Genomic DNA, 23,398 nt, shown 5'->3' on the forward strand with positions numbered 1-23,398 from the left:
GCAATTAAAATGTGTGTATTAAAGGCACATTACGCCTTAGAAATGTAAAAAAGACACTTCTTTAAGACATAACAAACACGCGTTTTATAATGTTCTGCAATTTTCACGTGATTTTTTGTGATTAATGCTTCCGAGAGATCACTATTCTTTCAGATTTTTATCTCATTTGCATGTAACGGGCTATATACATATATGTAAGTCATTTTAAACATGTTTTCGTATCCCCCTTTAATTTGTCAAAATTGACGCGACCCCCAACAGCATAGATCCGGTAAGGGTACACTGACTTAAACGATAGCTATGAACTGTTGACAAACGATTGTTTTTTATTGTCGAAAGTTACATTTACATAGTAGATCTAATATATGGATATGCAATAACAAGGGTTCTCATATAACGTATTTTTAATTTGTTGCAGAGGAAGTCATTTTAAATGAAGAAAGAACAACAGACGAAGAGAAGATAAAAATAATAGAAGGTAAATTTTGATTTATCAAAATGCTAAACCATACTTCAATATCACTATATCCCAGAAACCCCTTATAAATCAGACGCTATTGCAAGTGTATAGTGATTGTGACGTCATTACTTCACGTGCTTTCCGTATTGTCTGTATATTTCAGCAATGTGTACTCTATTGTCCACACTGTTAAACACAATACCCATGTCAAGCGGCATAAAATCAATAGTGTATGGCAAAAACATAATTTAATTAACACAAAATTTGTCACATAATTGTTAAATACCAAGCATATTATAATCCAGATGCTTTAAGATTAAAGAAAATCGACAGTAGTCATTCAAGTCGATATTTTGTTTTCACTATGTCAACAATAAATGCTTGTGTAAGCTTTTCTTAACATTTGTTTTATCAACATATTTTAAACCTTTTATTTTCGTGAAGAATGTGTGTAGATAAAAATTTAAGTCATTAATTGATTAAATTTTTACATTACAAAAGAATAGGCTCAGTGACATCATTAAAAAAGACATCATTAACTTTTATATGCTTGCATATACAAATATTTCATAATCAATCCTCTTTTTTTCTTGTACATGTTGTATAGCTTAGCTTATACAAGATATATTTAAAATTTAAAATTAAAAAACTGTAGACTCTATTGGAAGATGCTGAGTTGGATTACTTTTGATGAAATAATAAATAAATAAATATATTATTACATGCCAAATTCCTTTGTTCTTAAAATTTTTAAGAAATCAAGTAAAACGTGTTTTTAAAAATATATTTTATGTATTGTTAAAACGCGATTATTTCTTGACTTAAGATTCCTCATCAATTAATGCAAAGATCTTAAAACTAGATCTATACTGGAGATAGAAATGCAGCGACAATGACGTATGAATGACGTCAATGTCTTGGAATATTTGCATCTGACTATACCGGCTACAGTTTCAATTATATGTATATACTGTATATATATATATATATATATGTTTTTTTTCTCCTTCGCTGATATTGTGTAGATAGAGATTGTAAGACTGTTTTGTATGCATTAGCGCTTTTGTGAACAATTACCGCCGTATATATTTTGGGCATTGAGAACGCCGTTCCTGTAAATTGTCAAAAAAAAAAAAAAAAAAAAAAAAATGAAGAAAAAAAAGTAATCACCCAAATTTTTGGTATACATTTGGATGGTAGAATAGCAAGGGCGTTATTAACTACAAGTCTTACTTTACAAGCGATTTCTTAATTAATATAACACGACGCTTTGTTTAATTAGCTAAATTAAAGAAAGAGCTCGAGGAAGACGAAGGTATGATATAATTCCCGTTGAACGACCATCTCTTTTGAGCGACCATCTCCCTAAAAGCAATTAAAAAAAAGAAGATAATATGCAAGTTTTTTGTTTCATACACTCCGCTAAAAACGAAACACAATTTTTTTGTTTTGTGGTTTAAGAGAAGATTATTATAACTAAATATTCGCTCAAAAGAGATGCTGCAAAGCAGTGTCTGGATTTTTGTAAAATTGTTGTTTTGTGGACAGCTGCCAAAAAAAATCAAATTTTATTACTTTTTGAAAAAGAAAAATGTGCATTATTTACATGAATTGTCAAATACTTTTGGTATTAATTGACAAATTAATTGATTATATGCTTAAAGTCTAGTAGAAAATTTGCTTTTATCAATTAAAATAGAGGGTACTATTTTTCAGGCGGCAGAAAATTTCTCATTACACAATTCAGTCCTTTCTACTACAGCTATAGTTTAGAGCAATTAGTCAATTATATATCATATATTGTACTTATGAAGTTCATCGTTATTACAGCCTTATAATTTAGCAAAAATAAACCATTTCAATTTTATATGAAGAGAAATTGTTCGGGACCAGAAGCCTGTCCGTACACAATTATGCGTGTATGAGAACATCCATATTAACCTTTTGCCCTTGTGGTTCCGAAAGTGCCTAGACTTCACGTCCGTGCAGTCCTGCCAAGCTCTGTGCAATTGACTGACCAAATCAGTTCATCTTAATATCCCAAAATTTATGATGGACAGTCTTAAAAAAAGAAGCTCATCTTTTCTTAAACATCATCGGGTTATTTTCAAGCAGTTGAAGTGAATATAATTATATACATGTAACATAAAAAGTTGAACTACAGTTTTGAAGGCACTTTTAGCCTCAGAAATGTATATTTTGCTTTCTTCTTCAGAAAGAAAGCCAACTTATCTTTAGATGGATTTAAAGAATGTTAGATGCTTATCGCCTAAACAACGGTTAGCCTTTATGGCCAATGTGTAACATTTTAGAAACTGAAAGACACAAAATGATTTTGGATAAAAAACACGATAAAATATCAATTCTGAGGCTCAATGGGTCTTTAAAAATTTAATGTGAACAACACATGTATGTTAGTGAAGAGCGCATAATTTATATACATTTGTACCCGAACATTTGTTATTTTCATCAACAAATTACTTCTTGACATCTATGCAAAATGTACGTTCACTGGTAAGAATTTTAATACAAGATTCGCTAGCAAGCTACAGATGCTATTCTTTTGCTTTCCTATTATTTAGGCCGCGGTTTATAAGATTGATTTGGGTATTTCTGAAGTTAGGCGACCTTATTTGTAGTACATACATACATATATTTATCTATGTCTTTTCATTCTTAACATGCAATTATTTAGGTCACGGTTTATATGATTGATTTGGGTATTTCTGAAGTTAGGCGAACTTATTTGTAGTATATACATACATATATTCATCCATGTCTTTTAATTCTAAAAATGGAGTTATTAATTCCGAAAAGTAGTCCACAAAATAACACTTTTGCTGAATCACATGGTATATATGTAATACGAAATGCTTGGAATGCGAGATCTTAATGGTTAATTTTAGATGTGACATTGTTTAATTTATTGTATCATTCGTGTAAGAAATTCTGCAATGAAATAAAAAAACTCGAAATAATAACTAGCTTCTAAAAAGACTTACCGAAACAAAGGCGAACATTTGAAGGAAAAAAAATGTCAAAACTACTGTGCATTTACCTTGACACTTAATACATATTAATTAAATGTCATGGTTAAATACAAATAACAACTGTAGCAGCAGCAGTAACAACAACAACTAGTTGTCGTTTATTGCAATAATATGCTATATTCCAGGCATTTCAAGCTTAGATGGGACTGTTATGTCTTTATTGTGTTCACGTCTTTAATTTTGCGTTTCAGTGCTCACTTTTATAATTTATGAGTATCTTATCCCAAGTGAATATGCGTGTTGGGAGATGCATTTTTTTCCAGTGAAATCTTTTTCTGAGTGAATTGGATGCGAACGAATTTGTGTTTGAAGTTAGTTGTCGATTGGTTAATTATTGATATGTCAAAAATATCTAACACGCACATATTATTGATGTACATGTATATTATCTCTATAAGTGTTACACAACATAAATGACATGATATGTTGATGGTAGATGATAAACAAAGTTTACATTAGTCTCTCGATATATACCTGTCATGTTAATTATTATTTAACATATAAAAGTATTTTGTTAGAAGCTGGTTGGAATTTGTTTATGAAATTCTTTAACATTTACCACACAACTCCTGTAAATAGTAATAAGCGATGTTTTAATGTTGCTAGCATAACTGATGTAACTACTTGTTTTTTGGGGGGTAAATATCACAGTTACAGCAGTTTTGCTGGCAACCATTCACTTGTTCATGAGTTTCTTAATCTAAATACTTTTTACATAGATATGTTTACTAAATTATTAGTGCGTTGTGTCAACTTTGAAGTAAAATTGACAACTTAAAACAGTTTATGGCAATTTATTCTACTCAGTACTGCTAAGGTATTGTTTACCAAATTACTCGTGCGTTGTATCTTCTTTGAAGTAAAATGACAAGTTGAAAAAAGACAGTTTCTACTGCTTAGGCAGTTTAGGTATATTAAGGTGAGGTTGTGACTTTTTATTTGACATGAATGTTTGCATCTTTGTAAAGCTCGGCGGCGGGCGGCGGCTAGAAAGATGAAACAATTGCAGGACGGAAAATACAACGACGACGATAATGATGATAATAATGATGATGATTTACTAGGAGATTTAAATATAGGTAAGTCACAACGAATATAGGTGTAAGTCTACGAATATAGGTTAGTCTACGCATACAATTGATAACATTAAAGTGACATTATGTCCGTATTGGTTGTACACCATGTAAAAGTAAATATTATTAAAATTACATTTTGCCATCGTTGCTTTTAATTTTGAATTCTACTATGCAAAAATGGGCAGTAATCCACGTGACTGATGGAAAATTCAATAAATACTCGTCTCCTTTATACTGTATCTAACGTTCAATTAATAAAAAAAGAGTGGGACAGTCTTTCTATATTTCAGTCAAATTTTTATATTTCATCCTCACCCTTTCATATTACTAATTCATAGTAGTCAATTTTTTGAAATTACATCTGTTTTAGGTCAATTTGACAACGAAAAAATGGACATGATGTTACTTTAATTAGAAATGATCATTTCAAACAACCTAGCTACAGATTACTGTATGGGTTGATTACTTGTAAATTTATATATAGACAAATTACGTGACATTTGATTGGTTAGATTATCAGTTGACATAAAGTTAAATCTTGTTACATTATACATGATTGGTTAATTCATAAGTAAATTTAGATATCGGTATGAAATATTGTACGTGATTGGTTAATTCGTCAAAAATGGAAAATTTGTTATGTAACAATGTTTGTGGTTGGTTAGATTATTTTGTCTTTGTAACATTGTACGTGATTGGCTAATTCATCAGTTTGTATCTGGGTTGATACTATTGGCCATTCGAGGATTCGATTTGTTGTTATCCTTATCATTCCTAGAAATTCTTCAAATCACATTTTATGTCATTTCATTGAAGCTCGTAATGTAGCTACCTCATGTTGCTTAACTAAAGGAAAATCAAGATAAAGCCTAGTTAGATGAAAGTACATGATTAGCTTAATAACAAGAAGATTTCAATCTTGATAAATACACAAGAGATATTGGTGATTTGTTTGATATCTAGAATATCTGAATATGTACATAATTGTTGGCATATTGCTAAAGGTCAGTGGACAGGCGGACAGTGAAATGGCAGCGATATTTTTATTCGTCAGTAAGCTAATCACTTATTCCAAAAATATTAGAGATATAATCATTTGAACAAACATATTACTATTAGAATGCATGTTTCATAATAAAGTATCTTATTTTCAATCTTTAAGGAAACGCCCTTGGCAAGAATTTCCGTGGAAAGAAGAATACAGGGAAATATGCCGCATTTTGGAAGGCAGAAAAACGATTAAGGTAACATATTATTATGGTTGCTTCTCAACCAATATATGTGTATACTTACTAAGCAAATTGATAATACCTCTGACTTGGTGATTTGTAATGTCCAAATGCATTGCTGATATGGAAATTCTAAGAGTTTTATAAGGTTTAAACTTGAAGATACTAATGATACTTTTCCTATTTTATATTTTAGCCTTTGTTACATGAAACCAATATTGGTTTTTATTCAAAGAAGCCAACTCAAAAGTCGGTCAATAAGCGTAATGTTTTCATCGAAGCCGAATTAAAATGAATACATTTTAGACTAATGATGAATATTTCTTTAATTAGAATGCAATGGGTACACTTAATATTCTATAGTTTCATTAAATATATGTTTTAATATCATGAAATTGTTGTACGATTTTCAGATATGCTGTTCGTCGGGCAATCAAAAGTCAAGCATTTTATTGGACTGTGATAATTCTCGTTCTTTTAAACACCCTTTCCGTGGCCTCAGAACACTACGGTCAACCGCAGTGGCATACACAATTTTTATGTAAGTATTAAACATGTTTTGAAGCTTAAAAATAAAGCAATTGATTTATGCTTATTTTTTGATATTATAGATCTGCCCTTTTTTCTTTGTATTTATTAAAATTGTAAAATTATTCACGAGAAAAAATGCTGCTATTCAAATGATCGGTAAAACTATCCGATTTGGATTATTTCCTCTCAATTCAAAACGATGAATCCGAGGATTTTCAATTTATAAAAAAACGAAATAAAGATACATTACTTCACACAGTTTATTTGAAATGTTGTATATACAAGTTATTCTTTATGTATATATGTATATTATGCATATATCTTATATCTATAATCTCGATTGTTTAAATTAAAACAAGCGGGGTGTTTTTTGTTGTTGTTTTGGGAGGGGGTTTTATACATAAAGCGTGTATGGGTATAAGTGACTTACTTTTACCAGCTTAATAAGTTAATATATTAATAAATAATAGACCCATACACCGACTGGTAGATTGTTAATCCAAAATGCTTTCTATTCTTTCAGACATTACAGAATTTTTATTTCTGGGTCTTTTTATGATGGAGATGATTATCAAAATGTATGGTCTCGGTGTTCGTATCTATTTCCAGTCTTCGTTTAATATATTTGACTGTGTTGTGAGTATATTAAAATACAAATATAAGTTATATTTTGATATTGCAATGGGCTTTTTGACTTATAGATAATCTAATATATTATCTAATAAATTATCTAATACATGATTAAAAAATGTTGATACCGCAGATATATATATATATATATTTGACTGTGCTGTAAGTATTTAAAAATAATTATTAGGGAAGTTTTAAGACTGCATTTTGGATTTTGTATTAAGTAAGTCATTGATATTGTTCATACGACGTTTGTTTGGATATACAGTGGTTGAAACAGATATTCCATAGTTTATCAGGATATCAATTTCTTATAAATATACCCTATGTTTTACTAAGATATCCAATGATTTGTACATATATACCATGTTTTAATAAGGTATTAAATGTTTATACATATACTCGTATCCATATTCCATGGTTTAAGACTAAACGAAAAAAGTGATATCACAAATTAAGACTTACAAAGTTTATAAAACGCGGACGTCTTAATTCTTGGGATGCAATGTTTAATAAGGAAAGAGTTGACAAAATGTTAGTATGAAGAAAAATACTTTTCATGTTTGTCCCGTCGTATATTTTCATCATAAGTGTTTTAGTAACTTTATTACAAGTATTAAAGCTGTAAAAATCTATTCCTTTAGGTAATTGTTGGAAGTATATTTGAAGTTATATGGTCAGAGTTTAAAGAGGGTGCATCGTTTGGTATTAGTACCCTTCGTGCTCTACGACTGCTCAGAATATTCAAGGTCACAAGGTATGTGTGTCAGTGTATTGTATATTAGACGTAAGTAGATGTGATTGTATTGTATACCAGAATGTATTTCGGAATGTAACGATTCCTGAGTATATTTAAATAAAAAATGTATTTGATGATCGCAGACAAAGAGGACCATCTCTGACGAATGATTGACAAATTTAAATACAATGATTATTCTAACCATCCCAATTCTTGCCCATCACAAATAATATAGTTGCAGTATCCTCAGAAATGTTGCTGTTTCATTTACCAACATAGATAACGATTACAAAACAATTACAAAATTTATATTAATCAAATTGATATGAAAATATAATTAATATAGTTATTAGTACCTTAAATATTTAGTATTTACCCTTGGCTTTTATACACGAGCTAAATACTGGGATAATTAAAAGTTGCAATTTGATATGTTTTTTTACAATTGGCGAATGTCGCATGTATTTATTCGTCCAATGCGGCCTTTCAGTACTGCCTTATTTCCCCTGGTACACATCTGCTAATTTAACAGATATTTACTTTGCAACATTAGCTTCTAGAAAACAAGACAAGGAGACATCGTATTTATTTTACGTAAAAATTGTAAACACATGCCTTTTTTAATAATTAGTTTTTGCCCTGTTTAAACCGAAATTCGTTTAACTCGACATTGCGTTATCTCGAAGTTCTTTTACGTTTCTGACGAATTTGAGATAACGAGAGTCGACTGTACTTGCAGTGCTTTGATTTTTCTACGATTCATGTATTTACCAGTTTATCAGCACTCTAATAATCTAATCAAGGGTATATTATTAATTACTTTTATATACTCAATATTGGTCATCGTTTCATAATGTTGTGATCTCGGTTTATAAAATTAACGTTTCATATTAACGTTTATTGTTATATTTCGTTTTCAGATATTGGTCATCGTTACGTAATCTAGTAATCTCGTTGTTACATTCGATGAGGTCAATCATCAGTCTCTTATTCCTACTCTTCTTATTCATCCTCATATTTGCCTTACTCGGGATGCAGTTATTCGGAGGAGAGTAAGTGAATAATTATTCATATTGTAAATGGTCAATTTTAAAGTGAATTGCTCGATAATGGAAGGTCTGAAATACAATGCATAATTACGTTGATAGTATTTAGTATCAGACATAATAACAAACAACGAAATAATTATATAAATGAATATTGTTGGCAAGTGTGAGATACATGATCCGAAATTGCATATATTTATAAAGCAGTTAACTAATTGGTCTTTAACAAAATGCTATTTTTTATCATATAAATGTTCCAATGTTCCCGCTGAATCACTTTTAGGAATTTTATCAACAATTTTGTTTCTAGTAATATTTTATAAGAAATATACAAATGATACATTTCTATTGATTTTTGTCAGTATTTGAAATACTTCCGAAAAATGTGCCCATTCCATTCTAGACCAATCCGCTTTTAATCTTAACGTGATGGATTTTAATGTATCAATAACAATAAAACCTTTCCGAACATGAAAAAGTTGTCAAAATATAAAAATGACTTCGAATAACACAAAAAAATGAAAAAATAAATAAATCATTCTAGTTGTTCAATATATCATAATCTTTATATATTTTCTTGATGCATGACAAATATGACACTTTTAATGCAGAAAATGTCATTTTAAAATTTTAAAGCAGTCTGACGCCATTACGTAATAGTCTTGATATAAATTAGATATAGATATACAATCAAAAACAAACAAAAAAATATGTCCAAAGCATATTCAGTTTGTAGCATATCTAATGTCAGGAAAATTAAATACATAATTATATATTAATGTAAATAATTAGCATGCTCTGAGTTAAGCTAGATATTCTTCGAATTTTTAGAAAATCTCATTATAAATGTAAACAATGCAACCTGTAATGATTAAATATTGAATGTGTTATATACTTAGTCTTTCATCGTCTGTTTGTTTGTTTGTAGAATGAACTTTGAGGAAGGGCGTCCCGCTTCCCACTTCGATACATTCCCTATTGCTCTGCTGACGGTATTCCAGGTAAGTGACGTCATAAATGACGTCAACAATTAAACCCTTTAGATCTATATAACTACATTAATACAAATGGTAGATGAAAACAACCAGTATAACTTTAACACAACTACAAATATCCGATATAAAACTATATAAACCATACTTTTTAAAGTTGTAGAGCATTCCTCACCTCTTTTAAACATACTAAGTGGATTTAATGGTATTACTATTATTAAGATTTTCAAGACATTTTCTAATGAAAAGTTACCCGTATTAGTATTAAGTTACCCGACTCTACATATTCCATCTTTTGGAAGGATGCGCAGTCTGACAAAAATATTTGTAAGAACAATTTTTTGTTTGTTCATACATATTTTATGCTTCAGCATAATTGTAGCTTTAAGTCCAATATGGCAAAAAGAAATAGAAAAAATGTATTGGGCATGTTAACGAGCGTCATCCGTTATGTCATAGCGTTTTAAATGTCTTACTATAAAGCTTTCATACAGAATAAAATTCATTAAAAACATAAATATTGTATCTTATATACAGATATTGACTGGAGAAGACTGGAATGAAGTCATGTATTCGGGTATACGATCAGGCGGTGGTATAGAGGGTTACGGCATGTTGTTCTCGTCATATTTTATCATTCTCGTTGTCTTTGGCAACTGTATCCTTTATTCTTGTTACAATTTGTATTGATATCTATACTTTAATACTTTTAACACTTTGGAAATAAATATGCCATTTTACACGTAAATCTAGATCTAGAAGATCCGAATGAAATATGCCTTGATAAAAGATTTTGATGTTTTCACATCCGAAAAAAAAAACCCTTTATTATTATATTATGTATTCTAGTATATGTTTAGTTACGACTTGAAAAGAGACGCTTAAATCAGCAGGTTAATCAATTTGTAGATCTACTTAATCTATAGGTGAACAACTGAACATGAGGGCAAATGATGGGTGTCAGCATCTGTACCACCCGACTGTGATTTAACTTTTTTTGGAAAAAACTATACCGTTCATATATTTTGTATTTATATTCCTTGACTAAATTGTCAGACACACTGCTGAATGTATTCTTGGCTATTGCTGTTGACAATTTAGCCAATGCACAAGAGTTAACCGCCGATGAGGAAGATTCCGAGGTTGCACGCGAAGAGGTAAATATTTACGTCACACGTGACGTCATTGTTCACAATTCTTTTGTCCTAATTGAAACATGTATTGTCTCGGCGTTGAGAAGCCCTGGCTGCACTTTCAGTATTATTTAAAATGAGGTAAACGGCTGATCTTTAAAAAAATGTTGTTTTATTCAGTAAGCACAATTGATTAAAAATCACTCACTATATGTGACCTTAACCTTTTCATATACTATATGTAGTTATTATTTTTGATCTAGATGATACACCAAATTGGAAACAGTGTATGATAATAGTTTATTACATTTTTTACTTTAAAAGGGTATAAAGCTATATTTGGACTGAGTTATGAATAGAAAAAAATGGTTAAGTATCAAACCATAGCAACATAGTTGAAATAATGGCCCTTTTTTTGGTTAATATTGTTGTAAGCGACTGTCGCACGCGCGTTATTAATGTTGACAACCACTATCAAAAAAAGCAGAGGGTGGGGTATAATTTAAACCAACGTTTATGTCAGAGACACGTTTTGTTAAAAACAATTTTAGAGAACGGAAAAGGATCTAATAAAACAAATTGATTATTCAGTTTTCTAAAAAAGATTTTTAAAGCATCTGTTGCCATCCATAGCTTTATACCCTTTATGTTTTTATCCCGTAAAGTTTGTACGTTTAGAACTTAATTTTTTTTTACCGCATTGATTTTTTTCTCCAAGTTTTCAATTTAATTGTCCTGTACGTAAATTTGTAATATGTTTTCATTTTCTGATTTGACCTATGATTTACAATATATTTTTCCATCTAATTTTTCTTCCGAAGATAATCAGCATGTTGAACGAATCGGTGTCCATGAATCTGGTAAAGCAGACGACCCTTTCAATCTTGCATGACATTTTCCCGCTCTAACATCTCTCTGCGTACAGTTTTCAGTCTAGCCCCATTGTTTCATTGTTTATATTATATTTATTATATATAAAACGTCTGTAAACGTTCTTTGTGTTTAAAAATTTAAATATATTTTTCGAGTGCCAAAATAAAATTCATTTTTGTTATATTAATGCGTTTTTTTTTTAATAACTACTACTACTACTGAAAATTGTGTATTTTTGATGCGTAGTAATTTGAAAGGTTTAGTTAATTTATTTAAGTAGTTTCTTATTTTGCAAGGTTGGCTGACTTGGTTTCGTTGCAATATTTTTTGTAGGACATATTGATGAGGGCACCGTTGCTTTAGGCAACGGTCATGTTAAACTTTACACCTTGAGCCGCTTGGTTTATGTGATGTTATTGCTCTGCTTTGAATTAGAATTAGTGCATTTAAATTCAAGAAGTTTTAGTTGAGCAATCAAGACACAAATATTTAGATACCGGAAGTAAAGGGCATTCTCATAATGCGCGGATATCCAAGCTGGCTCTTTAAGGGTGGCAAGGACTGCTCGCTTTGTGGTCCCAGCAGATTAAAGGTTTAAACCAAAACACCTCTTGGCTGTATGCAAGGGTCATGATTATTTTTAATTATATGTTTAACATTCTCAAAATTCCCAGATTGTTATTATGGACGTTCTTTTTCATTTCAAAGACATAGAAACAAAAAAAAAATGTTTTGAGTAAAATTTGAATGTTTTATTCTTTAAACTGTGGGCAGATGCTTATGTCAATACATTTTGTTTAGGTCGTTTGGTTTAACGTTTGCTTTTTGGGGTGAATGTATGCAATTATATGTAGAAAAAATCAATAGTTCAATCGATCTTGGAAGCTACGACTTTCCATTTAATCGTTTCAATAATCCGAACGACCTCAGCACAATATTAACGCTGAATCGTAAATGATTCCATTGTATAACACAGTATGTACATACACAGATAATTGTCTTCTTTCCTTTACAATAATACGAAAACTTAACAGTTACACACGTACACATCTTTGATGATAAGCTCACGACTTTAAATGAAACACCTTTTACTTGTCACCACACTGTTCCATGATATAAGATATAATCATATGTAAAACCTCCAAAACTAGCAGTTTTATAGAAATTATTAAAGAAAGATGAAGCAATATTACACATACTTTGATACATGTCTAAAAGTAAGGGTATGTTTATGGGCCAACATCTAGTGTTTGTTTAAATTCGAATGCACCTTGCTAGTTATTTAGCTTTTATCAATGCCATTAGATTATGATTTCGAAGCGGTGCTTAAAAGACCGCAAAAACTCTAATTCCTACTATGCCAACAATTCTGCTGTGTGAAATGGTTATTGATAAATATGTTATTTACATGATTTTTAAAAACTAGAAAAGAAAATGTTATACCGAAGCTACTAAATTATGTTTTGTTCAAAACATGAATAATATTAATGAAAATATATTTTAGTACTTGATGTCAAGAAATTAAAAAAAATGAGAAAAACATTTTTTTTCTTATAACAGTACCAATTTGGAGTGCTATTTTGTTGCTGTTCAGACGCCACTTATGAGCAAAAATGCTTGTAGTCAAATATTAGTGTTATTCCATACTGTATTATTATTCTACAAACGATATGAATCAAGCAGATCTGAGCTGGCGGTTTAGATCTACCATTATTAAAATAAAAAACAAACTTGATTTAAAAATAAACAAATACTATTCGGCAAATTTTAAATAGATCTACAGTAGACTAGAGATCTATGTTGAATCAATGAAATAGATTTTCTCAATTGTATCAAACATTGATTCTTAGTATTATAGATATATAAAGAAACGCGGTGTCTATGACGTCACATTTTGTAGCGATGACGTCACATGTGGTAAAATCGTGCAAGGTTCAGCTTGATTCATATTCACTACTACAAGATATAATATGAATTGTTGTTTAGTGCTTCTCCTTAATGCATTGTCGTTGTAATGTTGACTTTAGGTATTGTAAAATATATAATTATGTAACTTAAAAAAAACAATAAAGTTTTAATTAAGTGGACTTTTTCCAACTTAAATTAACATTAAAAAATTCTTCTTGTAGATCTAAGTATAATAATGATTGGCAGTTGAAAGTATTATTTTCTTGAGATCAATATAAAATTTATACTTTTGTGAAAATTTATTCTGAAAATCTTTGTAAAAATAAAATACATTTAAAAATGTATTGATAAAGCTTTCCAAAAACAAAATAAATGATAATATATATAAATCTTGCATTTTATCTTATGCAAACCTTCATAATTGAACTCATTTTTAATAACATTTAAAATGAGATATTAATACTTTGATAGAAAATACACTTGCTTATTACATGTCGCAATGAACTGTAATTTTCTTCTTGTTCAGGACTACAATTCCGGAGTCATATACCATTTCACCTACCCTATAATAACTGTGATAGTTCCGAATCTTCAAGAAGTTTTGAAAATTGCTGTTTTATCATTATGTTCATGATTAATTCCATGAATATGAAATCAGTGGTTCTGAAGTCCTCCTCCACCAATAAAGCTGGAAAGTCGCCATATGACCTTTACTGTGCCTGTATTATTAAAACCCACCAAAATCGAAACAAACAGTCACTAGTTGTGACTAATATACAGTATAATCCAACATCACAAATCAGCTTTCTTTGGCTTAACTATAAAAGTAGCACTTGGAAATCATTTTGTATCCTTTCCAATTAAATCTTGCTGGAATTCATATGTGCACTAAAAGACCGAAATTCTCCAGGCTTTGCAGTAGCAAAGATTTTAGATGTATTAGATAATAATATTTTTAAGAAGAACTATCTCTTTCTTTGTGTAATTTTAATTATTTTGTGTATATTTTAGATGCTATATGCATATGTTTTTATTTATTTTATTTTGTTATTGTCATATACATTTTTTTTAATTTCTGTGTATGAAATTTGTAGCGCATGGACGAGATTGGCAAGGCAATGGAAAATCATTTTGGTACACAACCCGGTGGGGGTCCACCACCTATAAACATCTGCCCTCCGTCTCCACAAAATAATGATGAGACGAAAATCGGAACCTTTGCATAGTAAGTGCTTAGATTTCTGTGTAAAATCATATTATCATCATGCAATAACTCTAAAAAAGTAACATCTATCAGTCACATAAGTTTTAGTAATTTTAAAAAACTTATACAAAAGCTATAATACACGTTAATATATAATTATTTAAGTTGTATTTTATGTATCAATCTTGGGGAAACAAAAACAAATCAATAAATACAAGTTTATCTTTTGACTTACAAAAGTTTGTTTTTTTTCTGTTTTTTTTTTATATTCAATGCTGATTTCGTCAAGTGCTAAGCATCTTTCATGCTCTTAATCAATTAGTAAAACATTAAGTAGTTAAGGTTGTTCACTTCAAACCACTTGCGGTTAGAACCCCGACATGGACCATGTATTCTTTCTTGTGAGGAGGCTATCCAGCTAGCTTACGAAACGTTGTTGTATTCAGTTGCCCGTTCTGAAAAGTGCACGGGAGAGCCCCTGATGTTTCTCCACCAGTAAAAGCTAGAAAGTCTGATACTGTGTTGTTACGAGGTAAAACAACCCGACCAACAAAAATTAGCCCTAAGATTCTAAATATATACGAATACTCCCTATGGACCCATTCTTAACACTGATTACATTGTAGGTCACTAACATATATATTTGTTGTTGTAATTTATGAATTATTACTGAGATATTGTTTCACTTACAGTATATCTTTCAGTAACGCCAAGCACGACACTAATCTAAGTCAGAACAATCTAAAAGATAACCTCAACAAAGAAGTAACAGTGACAATGCGCAGTGGTGCTATACCAAACAGAAACCGAGACGGTGCGTATTAATTTCCGAAAAAGCCACGCCCTTTATTTGTTACTTTGGTATTTAAGAATGACCTGAGAAAGGTCAAACCAGCGGAACCATATGTTACAAAAGTAGCAATATATGATTTTTATGTTCATTTGTTAATTGCTGTGAATATACATGTATTTTGCAAAAATGAAATGTCTTTTGGTCACGCTCAACATGCACATTACTTTAGTCCAATAGGATTTTAGTGGTTAGACCTATGCATGCGGCCAGTGCAGACCAAGATCAGCCGGTAAAGTAATATACAGGTTTTTGAATAGGATGCTTTGTTTGAGGCAAATAGATGTCACTTTTATACAGATTATCACTAAGTCTCTTTCGCCTCCAGTTTTATTTTAGAGAGATTTAACATTTTGGCGGTCAAATTTAAGCTTAGTTTACTGTATAAATTGTCGCAAGTTTAACTTCAAATAAACTTCAGGCACTCTATTTATCGTGCGTCTCATTCGGAGATCTTTGGTTCATTCTCCAAGTACAGTTACCTATAGCCAAAGCTCTCCGAAAGAGCACGCGAAATTTTGGTTTTATTCTTACTACTTCATCTTTTAAAATGAAAAGGTCTCTGGCATGACACCGTATCAAGCTCTTTATATTTGCTTCTTAATCTAATAAAAATGAAAAGGTCCCCAGCAGGACACAGTATCAAGCTCTTTATATTTGCTTCTTAATCTAATAAAAATGAAAAGGTCCCCAACAGGACACAGTATAAAGCTCTTTATACTTGCTTCTTAATCTAATAAAAATAAAAAGGTTCCCAGCAGGACACCGTATAAAGCTCTTTATACTTGCTTCTTAATCTAATAAAAATAAAAAGGTCCCCAACAGGACACAGTATAAAGCTCTTTATACTTGCTTCTTAATCTAATAAAAATAAAAAGGTTCCCAGCAGGACACCGTATAAAGCTCTTTATACTTGCTTCTTAATCTAATAAAAATAAAAAGGTCCCCAACAGGACACAGTATAAAGCTCTTTATACTTGCTTCTTAATCTAATAAAAATAAAAAGGTTCCCAGCAGGACACCGTATAAAGCTCTTTATACTTGCTTCTTAATCTAATAAAAATAAAAAGGTCCCCAACAGGACACAGTATAAAGCTCTTTATACTTGCTTCTTAATCTAATAAAAATAAAAAGGTCCCCAACAGGACACAGTATAAAGCTCTTTAAACCTGCTTCTTAATCTAATAAAAATAAAAAGGTCCCCAGCAGGACACCGTATAAAGCTCTTTATTTCACAGATGAATCAGTGAGAAGTAGCAGTATTGACTTGCCAAGACAAAACACTAATACGAGCCAAGATGAACCAGGATTTGGCCAACCAAAACCTATGTTACCATACAGTTCTATGTTTATTTTTGGGCCTACAAATCCGTAAGTATAATCAATTTTCAATTTAACATCAAAATGTCAGAACAGTTAAGACCCATGCTTGGAATATATACATGTACATGTTCAATGAAAACAAAATAAATCTTAGCTTGAAATATAAGTAAGATAACATGATGCAAGCTTAGTTCAATGATTGTAATTAGTAAAATTTAGAACAATTTTATCTTTACCATCATATTCAGCATCTTTTAACATTTGACAACAAAATTCCACGAGTTAAAGATCTACCCGTTTTTTCCCCACTTTAAGATATGTATTCTTAGGCTTAAATTGCAAATCAAGTAATTCTCTGTCTTTTTTTTATTAAATTTTGTTTTCAGAATACGTCGATTCTGTCATTTTGTTGTGAACCTGCGTTACTTTGACCTGTTCATCATGGTGGTCATCAGTGCAAGTAGTATAGCTCTAGCAGCCGAAGATCCAGTTGACGAACAATCAGAACATAATAAAATACTGAACTACTTTGATTACGTTTTTACTGGCGTGTTCACGATAGAACTTATTTTGAAGGTACATTATTTTTGGAAGATGATAACGCCTTCATGTTCGTCTTTTCAAATTGTATATGCCCAATACCTACATACAATATCCATGCATACGCGTAAAAGTATAGTTCGGCGATGTTTATGTAAATCAGACAAAAAAGCCCTAATCAATGTATAGAAACTTATCAATGTCTTGAATGTCGTTTCGTAAAAATGCTGAAAAAATGTGAGAGCTTAAGGGAAAATACAACAACAGTCGTAATAATAGTTTCAAGAATAAATAAATCCTCTATAAACAGTCTGCTGCAGTTAAGTCACGTGGTCAGTACTGTAGCCTAGCATTAAAAGTTACCGCGAATTACTTCACTTTGAGATTTCCCCCATGGAAATTGGTTGCTTGAGTGTAAACTAATGATAAGTTGCCTTTTTCATAATGCGAAAAGTACATTCAAGTTCTTTGATTCGTTTTGAAGGTACAGTCCTTTTAATTTTACTGTGTACATTTGTGTATTTCACATTTGGAAGATACAGTAGCTTCAATACGTTTGTCTTCAAAAGTGTCTAAATTAACCTATCACCTTATCATTATCCCATGTTTTTTGTTCCGAGTATCTGTTTGTTAAATACATGTCAAACTGCTTTTAAAGATTTTAATTTCCGCTTTAACTATAAGTTCTCTTATCCACCAAAATCTCAGTATACTGTAAAACGAGGTGATTAATATTAAGTACTTCATACTGTATTTAATTTTTCTGATACTTATAGCTCATTGACTCCAAATCTTGTGCATTTGAAAATTGAAAACCACTTAAGCAAGTGTTAAGGAGTGTAAAAGATGTAGCATTTTCACTTATCTTTCAACAACAGACGGTTAAACGGCGTCTGTGTTTTTTTAAAGTATGACTTTTTGTTTACATTTCTTTCGAGTGATCTCCCTTTACTACATATTGTTTTTGGATTTTTTAAATGTATGTTGTGTTTCCGTAACAGATTGTTGACCTAGGTATCATTCTTCACCCAAGAGCATACTGTCGAGACCCATGGAACATCCTAGATGCCACCGTAGTTATTTGTGCCCTCGTTGCCTTCTTTTTCACGTAAGTCCTCTAAGTTTATTACAACTAGTTTACAGTTTTCGCTTTGAAAGTAAGCTACCCGCGTATTTTTATTCACTCATATGCTACTCAATGTGCTTAAGGTACATTTATTATATATAAAAATGTTAAAACAGGGTGTTCATTTTTCATATCACGGATCTGCATTTTATATAACTCTCTATGCGGTTTCACAAGTTCACTTCCCCTTGTCCCGGCCTGAGGTTTTAGTATACATGTACATTTACTTCTGAAGGATTGCCACTGAGGGCTTCGAACATCTATAAAGGGGTAAATAAGCAGTATAAAAATGTAACAAAAAAAGTTAATTTTCAATGATCAAAGACAAGCTCTAGCTGAATTTGAAGGGACATAACAGAATTACAGTCTCCCGAAAGTAAGCTACCTGGCTGCGATAATTAAAGGGTTTCGAATTCTGATTTTGTTATATAAACTATAAGTTCTAAATATAATCCATATAATAGAATAATAGTTGATTTGGTCAATAATGAGAATATTAAGTTTCTTTGAAGGCATAAATATGTTTGTGTATAGATGTTACGAAGTGATCCAGTCAAACCAAGTCGGTTTCTATTCCTTTTACAATTAAAAATCATTTTATTTGATGTTGCTATTGCTCTCTAGGGCGTGTCCAATTTCAAAAATTAACAGCTCTGCATTAATCCGCATTAATCATGCGAAAAAATTTTACCTTTTTACATGGGTAGCTTACTTGACTTACTAGCGGAACTATGTGCGCTACAATCTATAACTAAGTTGCTAGAAACGCTTTTTTGTCAAACTTTATATTGTCTTCTAGATGTCTGATCATTGTTGTAATACTTGCAGCAATATGCGTAAGTTTTTCAGTGGCATTCTTTCTCATTTAAAACTTCTATTCCATAAAAGTTTAATTGTAATCTGTACTTTTTTTTATTGTAAGTCTGTTTTATTCACTTCCCACATTGTTCAGCTTTTAATATCGTTGTTTATTTTTTTTTATAAATTGGTATAACGAGGTTTTTTAAATGTCATAAAGCGATCCTCATCATACATTGAAACATATATATAACAGAAATACTTATATTTAAATATAAAATATATAATTCCATATATGCATTGAACCTTTTATACAGTAATATTATGATTGTTTAATAACCAAGATTTGTTTCAATATCATATTTTTTTCTGGATCATTAGTGATGGTATTGTCAACCTTTTAAATAAGTTCTTTAAGTGTGACATTGTTTGAAACGTTTAAACAGGTTGAATTTCAGATCTATAAATATGAAATAGGAAACACAAAGTGTTTTGTTAAAATTGTAAAAGAAAAAAAAACATATCTAAAAAGCAAAACTACTTTACCATTCATTTTAATCAAACAAAACTATGATATACCTTTTAAATTTAATTTAATAGTTGTCTTGTGTATAATCACATGGAATCAGAGTACATCAATTTAATCAGTTCAAACCTATCAATTAGTTTTTAAACGGTAATATTTGAAATTAATTTATGACAATTTTGGATAAATATGAAACCTTTATTTTTTTTATTTCAATTATCATTCGATTGAGTTATATTTATTTTATAATATAATAAGCATATCAGCAAGGTAAGAAATAAACAGATAAGCTTGCATAGTATTATAAGATTAAAATAACTGGAGTTTGTTGCGTCTATACTGTTACGATGACTTAACCGGTGCTAAGGAGGGGTCAACAACTGCATAAGAATAATATGATACCAACAAAGTGTATAATTTTGTAATAAACGAGTTTTTAGGGTTCAATCATTTTCCGCTTTGTTTTATGGAATACAAAATCATTAGGTCCACAGTAACTGTACCTGTTTAAATATGGTTATTTTGAGTTGCTTCATAGAACTTCTACGCCATGGGTTTCAATGGTTGTCCGTTATTAGTTACAATTGAAGAGAATGCACTGATTCAAAAAAAGAATCCAAACGAATTCATAAGCCATGCTTATTTTATATAATCTGGTCCCCTGTTTCATAAAAGACCAATTCAATCTGAGTAAATACATACACTACCTCATTTCGATCCATTTGAAAGTTACAACAAACTCCAGTATTATAGCAATGGGCAGGGCTATTCCCGTATTGTATATCGGATTCGGGACAACACAATAGCAGTAGGCCGGGTAATACCCGTAATGTATAACGGATTCGGGGCAACTCAAGCATGCTCTTATCAAGTCAGTATCACTGTAGATATTACCATTAGGAAAATTATGGAAATGCGAAACAAATTAAAGATATATTACTCCCTAAACATTTATGTGGTTCAAGCCGAATTGATTGATTTCATTTTGAATTTTCAGAGGCAGGTTTGATGTTTTTATATAGATTAAGTGAGACGTTACCAAGAATAAGGACACATATCAACAATTGTTTTATTATTATGCTTATTCACATGATTTTTGTAGGATTCAAGTGCCGTATGTAAAGTTTGCACTCTGATAGAAATTCTACACAAGATTCTCAAAACCCTGTCCTTCCTTTAGAATAGTTCAATCTCTGAGCTGTTACTAATACATGAAAACACCAGTTAATATATAAAGAAAAATGAAAGTGAAAGATCAGCTGGACATGGCGACGTTCACAGAACGCAGCCCTCGGCACAATCCAGTCACACCAGTAGGGCACCCAGAGGGCACCGAACTTAAATAAACCATTTTTATTCTGTCAGAAATACATGGTCCGGTCCTGAAAATGTCTTTATATCAATAAACATATTTACTTTTTTTTCAATTTTTATATTAAGATAATCGAGTATTTTTCTAAAGTGTTGTTCCTACAGTATGTCTCGTCAATGTCTAAAATACAATTTTACAAGTTGTTAGGTTTTCCTGCCTTCAAATAAATGCCCTCTGGTTGAGGATTTTGGGTCCGTTTTAGGATTTTGTATATTATAAAGAAGCTACCGAATTACGCAATGGGATATCAGTATATTTTTATAGAGGTAAAACGTACTCGTTTTGATTTCACCAATAAGGCTAAAGAACAACCACATCATTTTAAGGTAGTGTCAACATATTGACAAAAAATCAATACTTCTTACACCGGTGCTGGGGGGGGCATATATATGAGCATACAGCTTTTCAATATTTCAAGAACTTAGAGTTAATTAAAAAGCTAATTAGATTAACGATATATATATAAAATATGTATTAAGACATTTTTCTCTTTGTTTTAGATCGGCTCAGGTGTAAGCAGTCAAGTGACCTTTAATTACAGTATCACTAATAATGCAAGACCTTATACAAACGCTTTGTTTCGCTTATTAATATGTAGACTGGGTAAAATTCGCGATTAGTTAAATTTCGTATGTTCTTATGATATATATTGATACGGTCAATCTATGACGACAAAGGTAATCGGGAAATAATTTAAAGAAAAAAAGGCGCGAAATGTACCCAGTCTTTTGGTGTTATACTACAGTCACGCTTAAATATGGGTTATCAAGTGACATTGAATTTTGTTAACCAGGCTGAGACTAATTCTGTTGTTTTTCACTAACCAGTTTATTTTTCAATATAACCAAATGTTATTTTATTAATTGCTTTTTTAACAGTAGATATTAGAGTTAATACTGACAAACCTAATCAAGCCAGCACCCTAGATCTTATATAATATTAAAGCACTTATTATTTCATAAGAACTAAAAAAAAACAACAGTATACTATTTTACTAATACTCCACGCTGCTCATTGACTTGTATGGGACTGTAGTAGTGATTTATTTATTATTAAAAATATGATTTTAACATATGAGTTATAGAATATTATTTATGGAATTGTATAAGCCATGTAATCACCTAATCGAAAACATATTTTTATTTTTTACTTTTTTGCTGATACTGTAAAATAGATATCAAGATGGTTGCTCTTTGGACTTCTGTAATAATTCTTGAATTTTGAAATGAAAATCTCATTAAAAATGTCGTCAACTGTATATAGATATTCATGTACAGACTCAATCAAACCGAGTCTGTAATTTTCATGTAATTTTGCTGATTTTGATGCTTCCGAGGGATCACTTTTTCCAGATATTTTAAAGATTTTATTATGATACTTAGGGTTACAAACACATAATTACTGATTGGTTTCAGCGTACTATGAAAGCATTAAAAGTTCATATTTACTAACAATAAAATCCTTTATAGAACAGTGCATTTAAGTGTCAATATATTTATACTTGGTGGATTAAAGTACTTAACTACACGACATGTTCACGTTTCTTACACTAAACAAAACCAATCAGGTTGAATCACACTTTTTGTGTCGGCAGTGTGCTCTTGCATTTATACACTCCGTGATAAAATGCCATAGATGAATGCATATCGAGGGTTGACTGGAAAACTGTTGTATGTACTTCCTTATTTCATATAAGTTACTGCCGTTTTGCGGTCAACCCTCGATATGTACATGTATCTCGTCACGGTTCTATATTGTGTGCAAGAAAACAATTAGTGCTGCTACAACGCGCACTGATTGTAAAGGCATATTACACTAAACATGTGTCTCACACTTTCGTGTACAACATAAACGTATATGCATGCTTTCCCGCTCTTACCTCCTTTCTCTTTTGTGACGTAGTTCACGACATCTATCTGAAAGTGTACAATGTCGTAAAGTAATATATCATATAATATCATCTGACACCAAACCATTGGTACTATTTTTTCA

At 30.8% G+C, this 23,398-nt stretch overlaps 1 protein-coding gene across 23 annotated transcripts in view; it reads left to right on the top strand.

Annotated features, from left to right (window-relative positions):
* The window catches only part of LOC132746718 (voltage-dependent calcium channel type A subunit alpha-1-like), a 289,277-nt gene that overhangs the window by 225,153 nt on the left and 40,726 nt on the right, over nucleotides 1-23,398 (top strand). For 18 of the 23 annotated variants that reach the window (XR_009628030.1, XM_060735947.1, XM_060735948.1 and 15 more), the window contains 17 exons: nucleotides 419-478; nucleotides 1,743-1,775; nucleotides 4,479-4,589; nucleotides 5,749-5,830; nucleotides 6,229-6,356; nucleotides 6,870-6,982; nucleotides 7,621-7,733; nucleotides 8,636-8,767; nucleotides 9,690-9,762; nucleotides 10,291-10,411; nucleotides 10,810-10,910; nucleotides 11,708-11,746; nucleotides 14,762-14,892; nucleotides 15,564-15,685; nucleotides 16,960-17,092; nucleotides 17,431-17,620; nucleotides 18,586-18,692. Coding sequence is in view for 22 of the 23 variants with exons in the window: in XM_060735947.1 (XP_060591930.1) it covers nucleotides 419-478; nucleotides 1,743-1,775; nucleotides 4,479-4,589; nucleotides 5,749-5,830; nucleotides 6,229-6,356; nucleotides 6,870-6,982; nucleotides 7,621-7,733; nucleotides 8,636-8,767; nucleotides 9,690-9,762; nucleotides 10,291-10,411; nucleotides 10,810-10,910; nucleotides 11,708-11,746; nucleotides 14,762-14,892; nucleotides 15,564-15,685; nucleotides 16,960-17,092; nucleotides 17,431-17,620; nucleotides 18,586-18,692 (1,789 nt within the window). In the remaining variant the exon portion in view is untranslated. Of the gene's footprint in view, nucleotides 1-418; nucleotides 479-1,742; nucleotides 1,776-4,478; nucleotides 4,590-5,748; nucleotides 5,831-6,228; nucleotides 6,357-6,869; nucleotides 6,983-7,620; nucleotides 7,734-8,635; nucleotides 8,768-9,689; nucleotides 9,763-10,290; nucleotides 10,412-10,809; nucleotides 10,911-11,149; nucleotides 11,174-11,707; nucleotides 11,747-14,761; nucleotides 14,893-15,563; nucleotides 15,686-16,959; nucleotides 17,093-17,430; nucleotides 17,621-18,585; nucleotides 18,693-23,398 lie in introns of all 23 variants that reach the window. The other 5 variants (XM_060735937.1, XM_060735953.1, XM_060735934.1 and 2 more) reach the window with 4 other exon arrangements.

Source organism: Ruditapes philippinarum, unplaced genomic scaffold, assembly GCF_026571515.1.
Source record: "Ruditapes philippinarum isolate M1 unplaced genomic scaffold, ASM2657151v2 ctg110_1_1_1_1, whole genome shotgun sequence".
NCBI classification, from domain to species: Eukaryota; Metazoa; Mollusca; class Bivalvia; order Venerida; family Veneridae; genus Ruditapes; species Ruditapes philippinarum.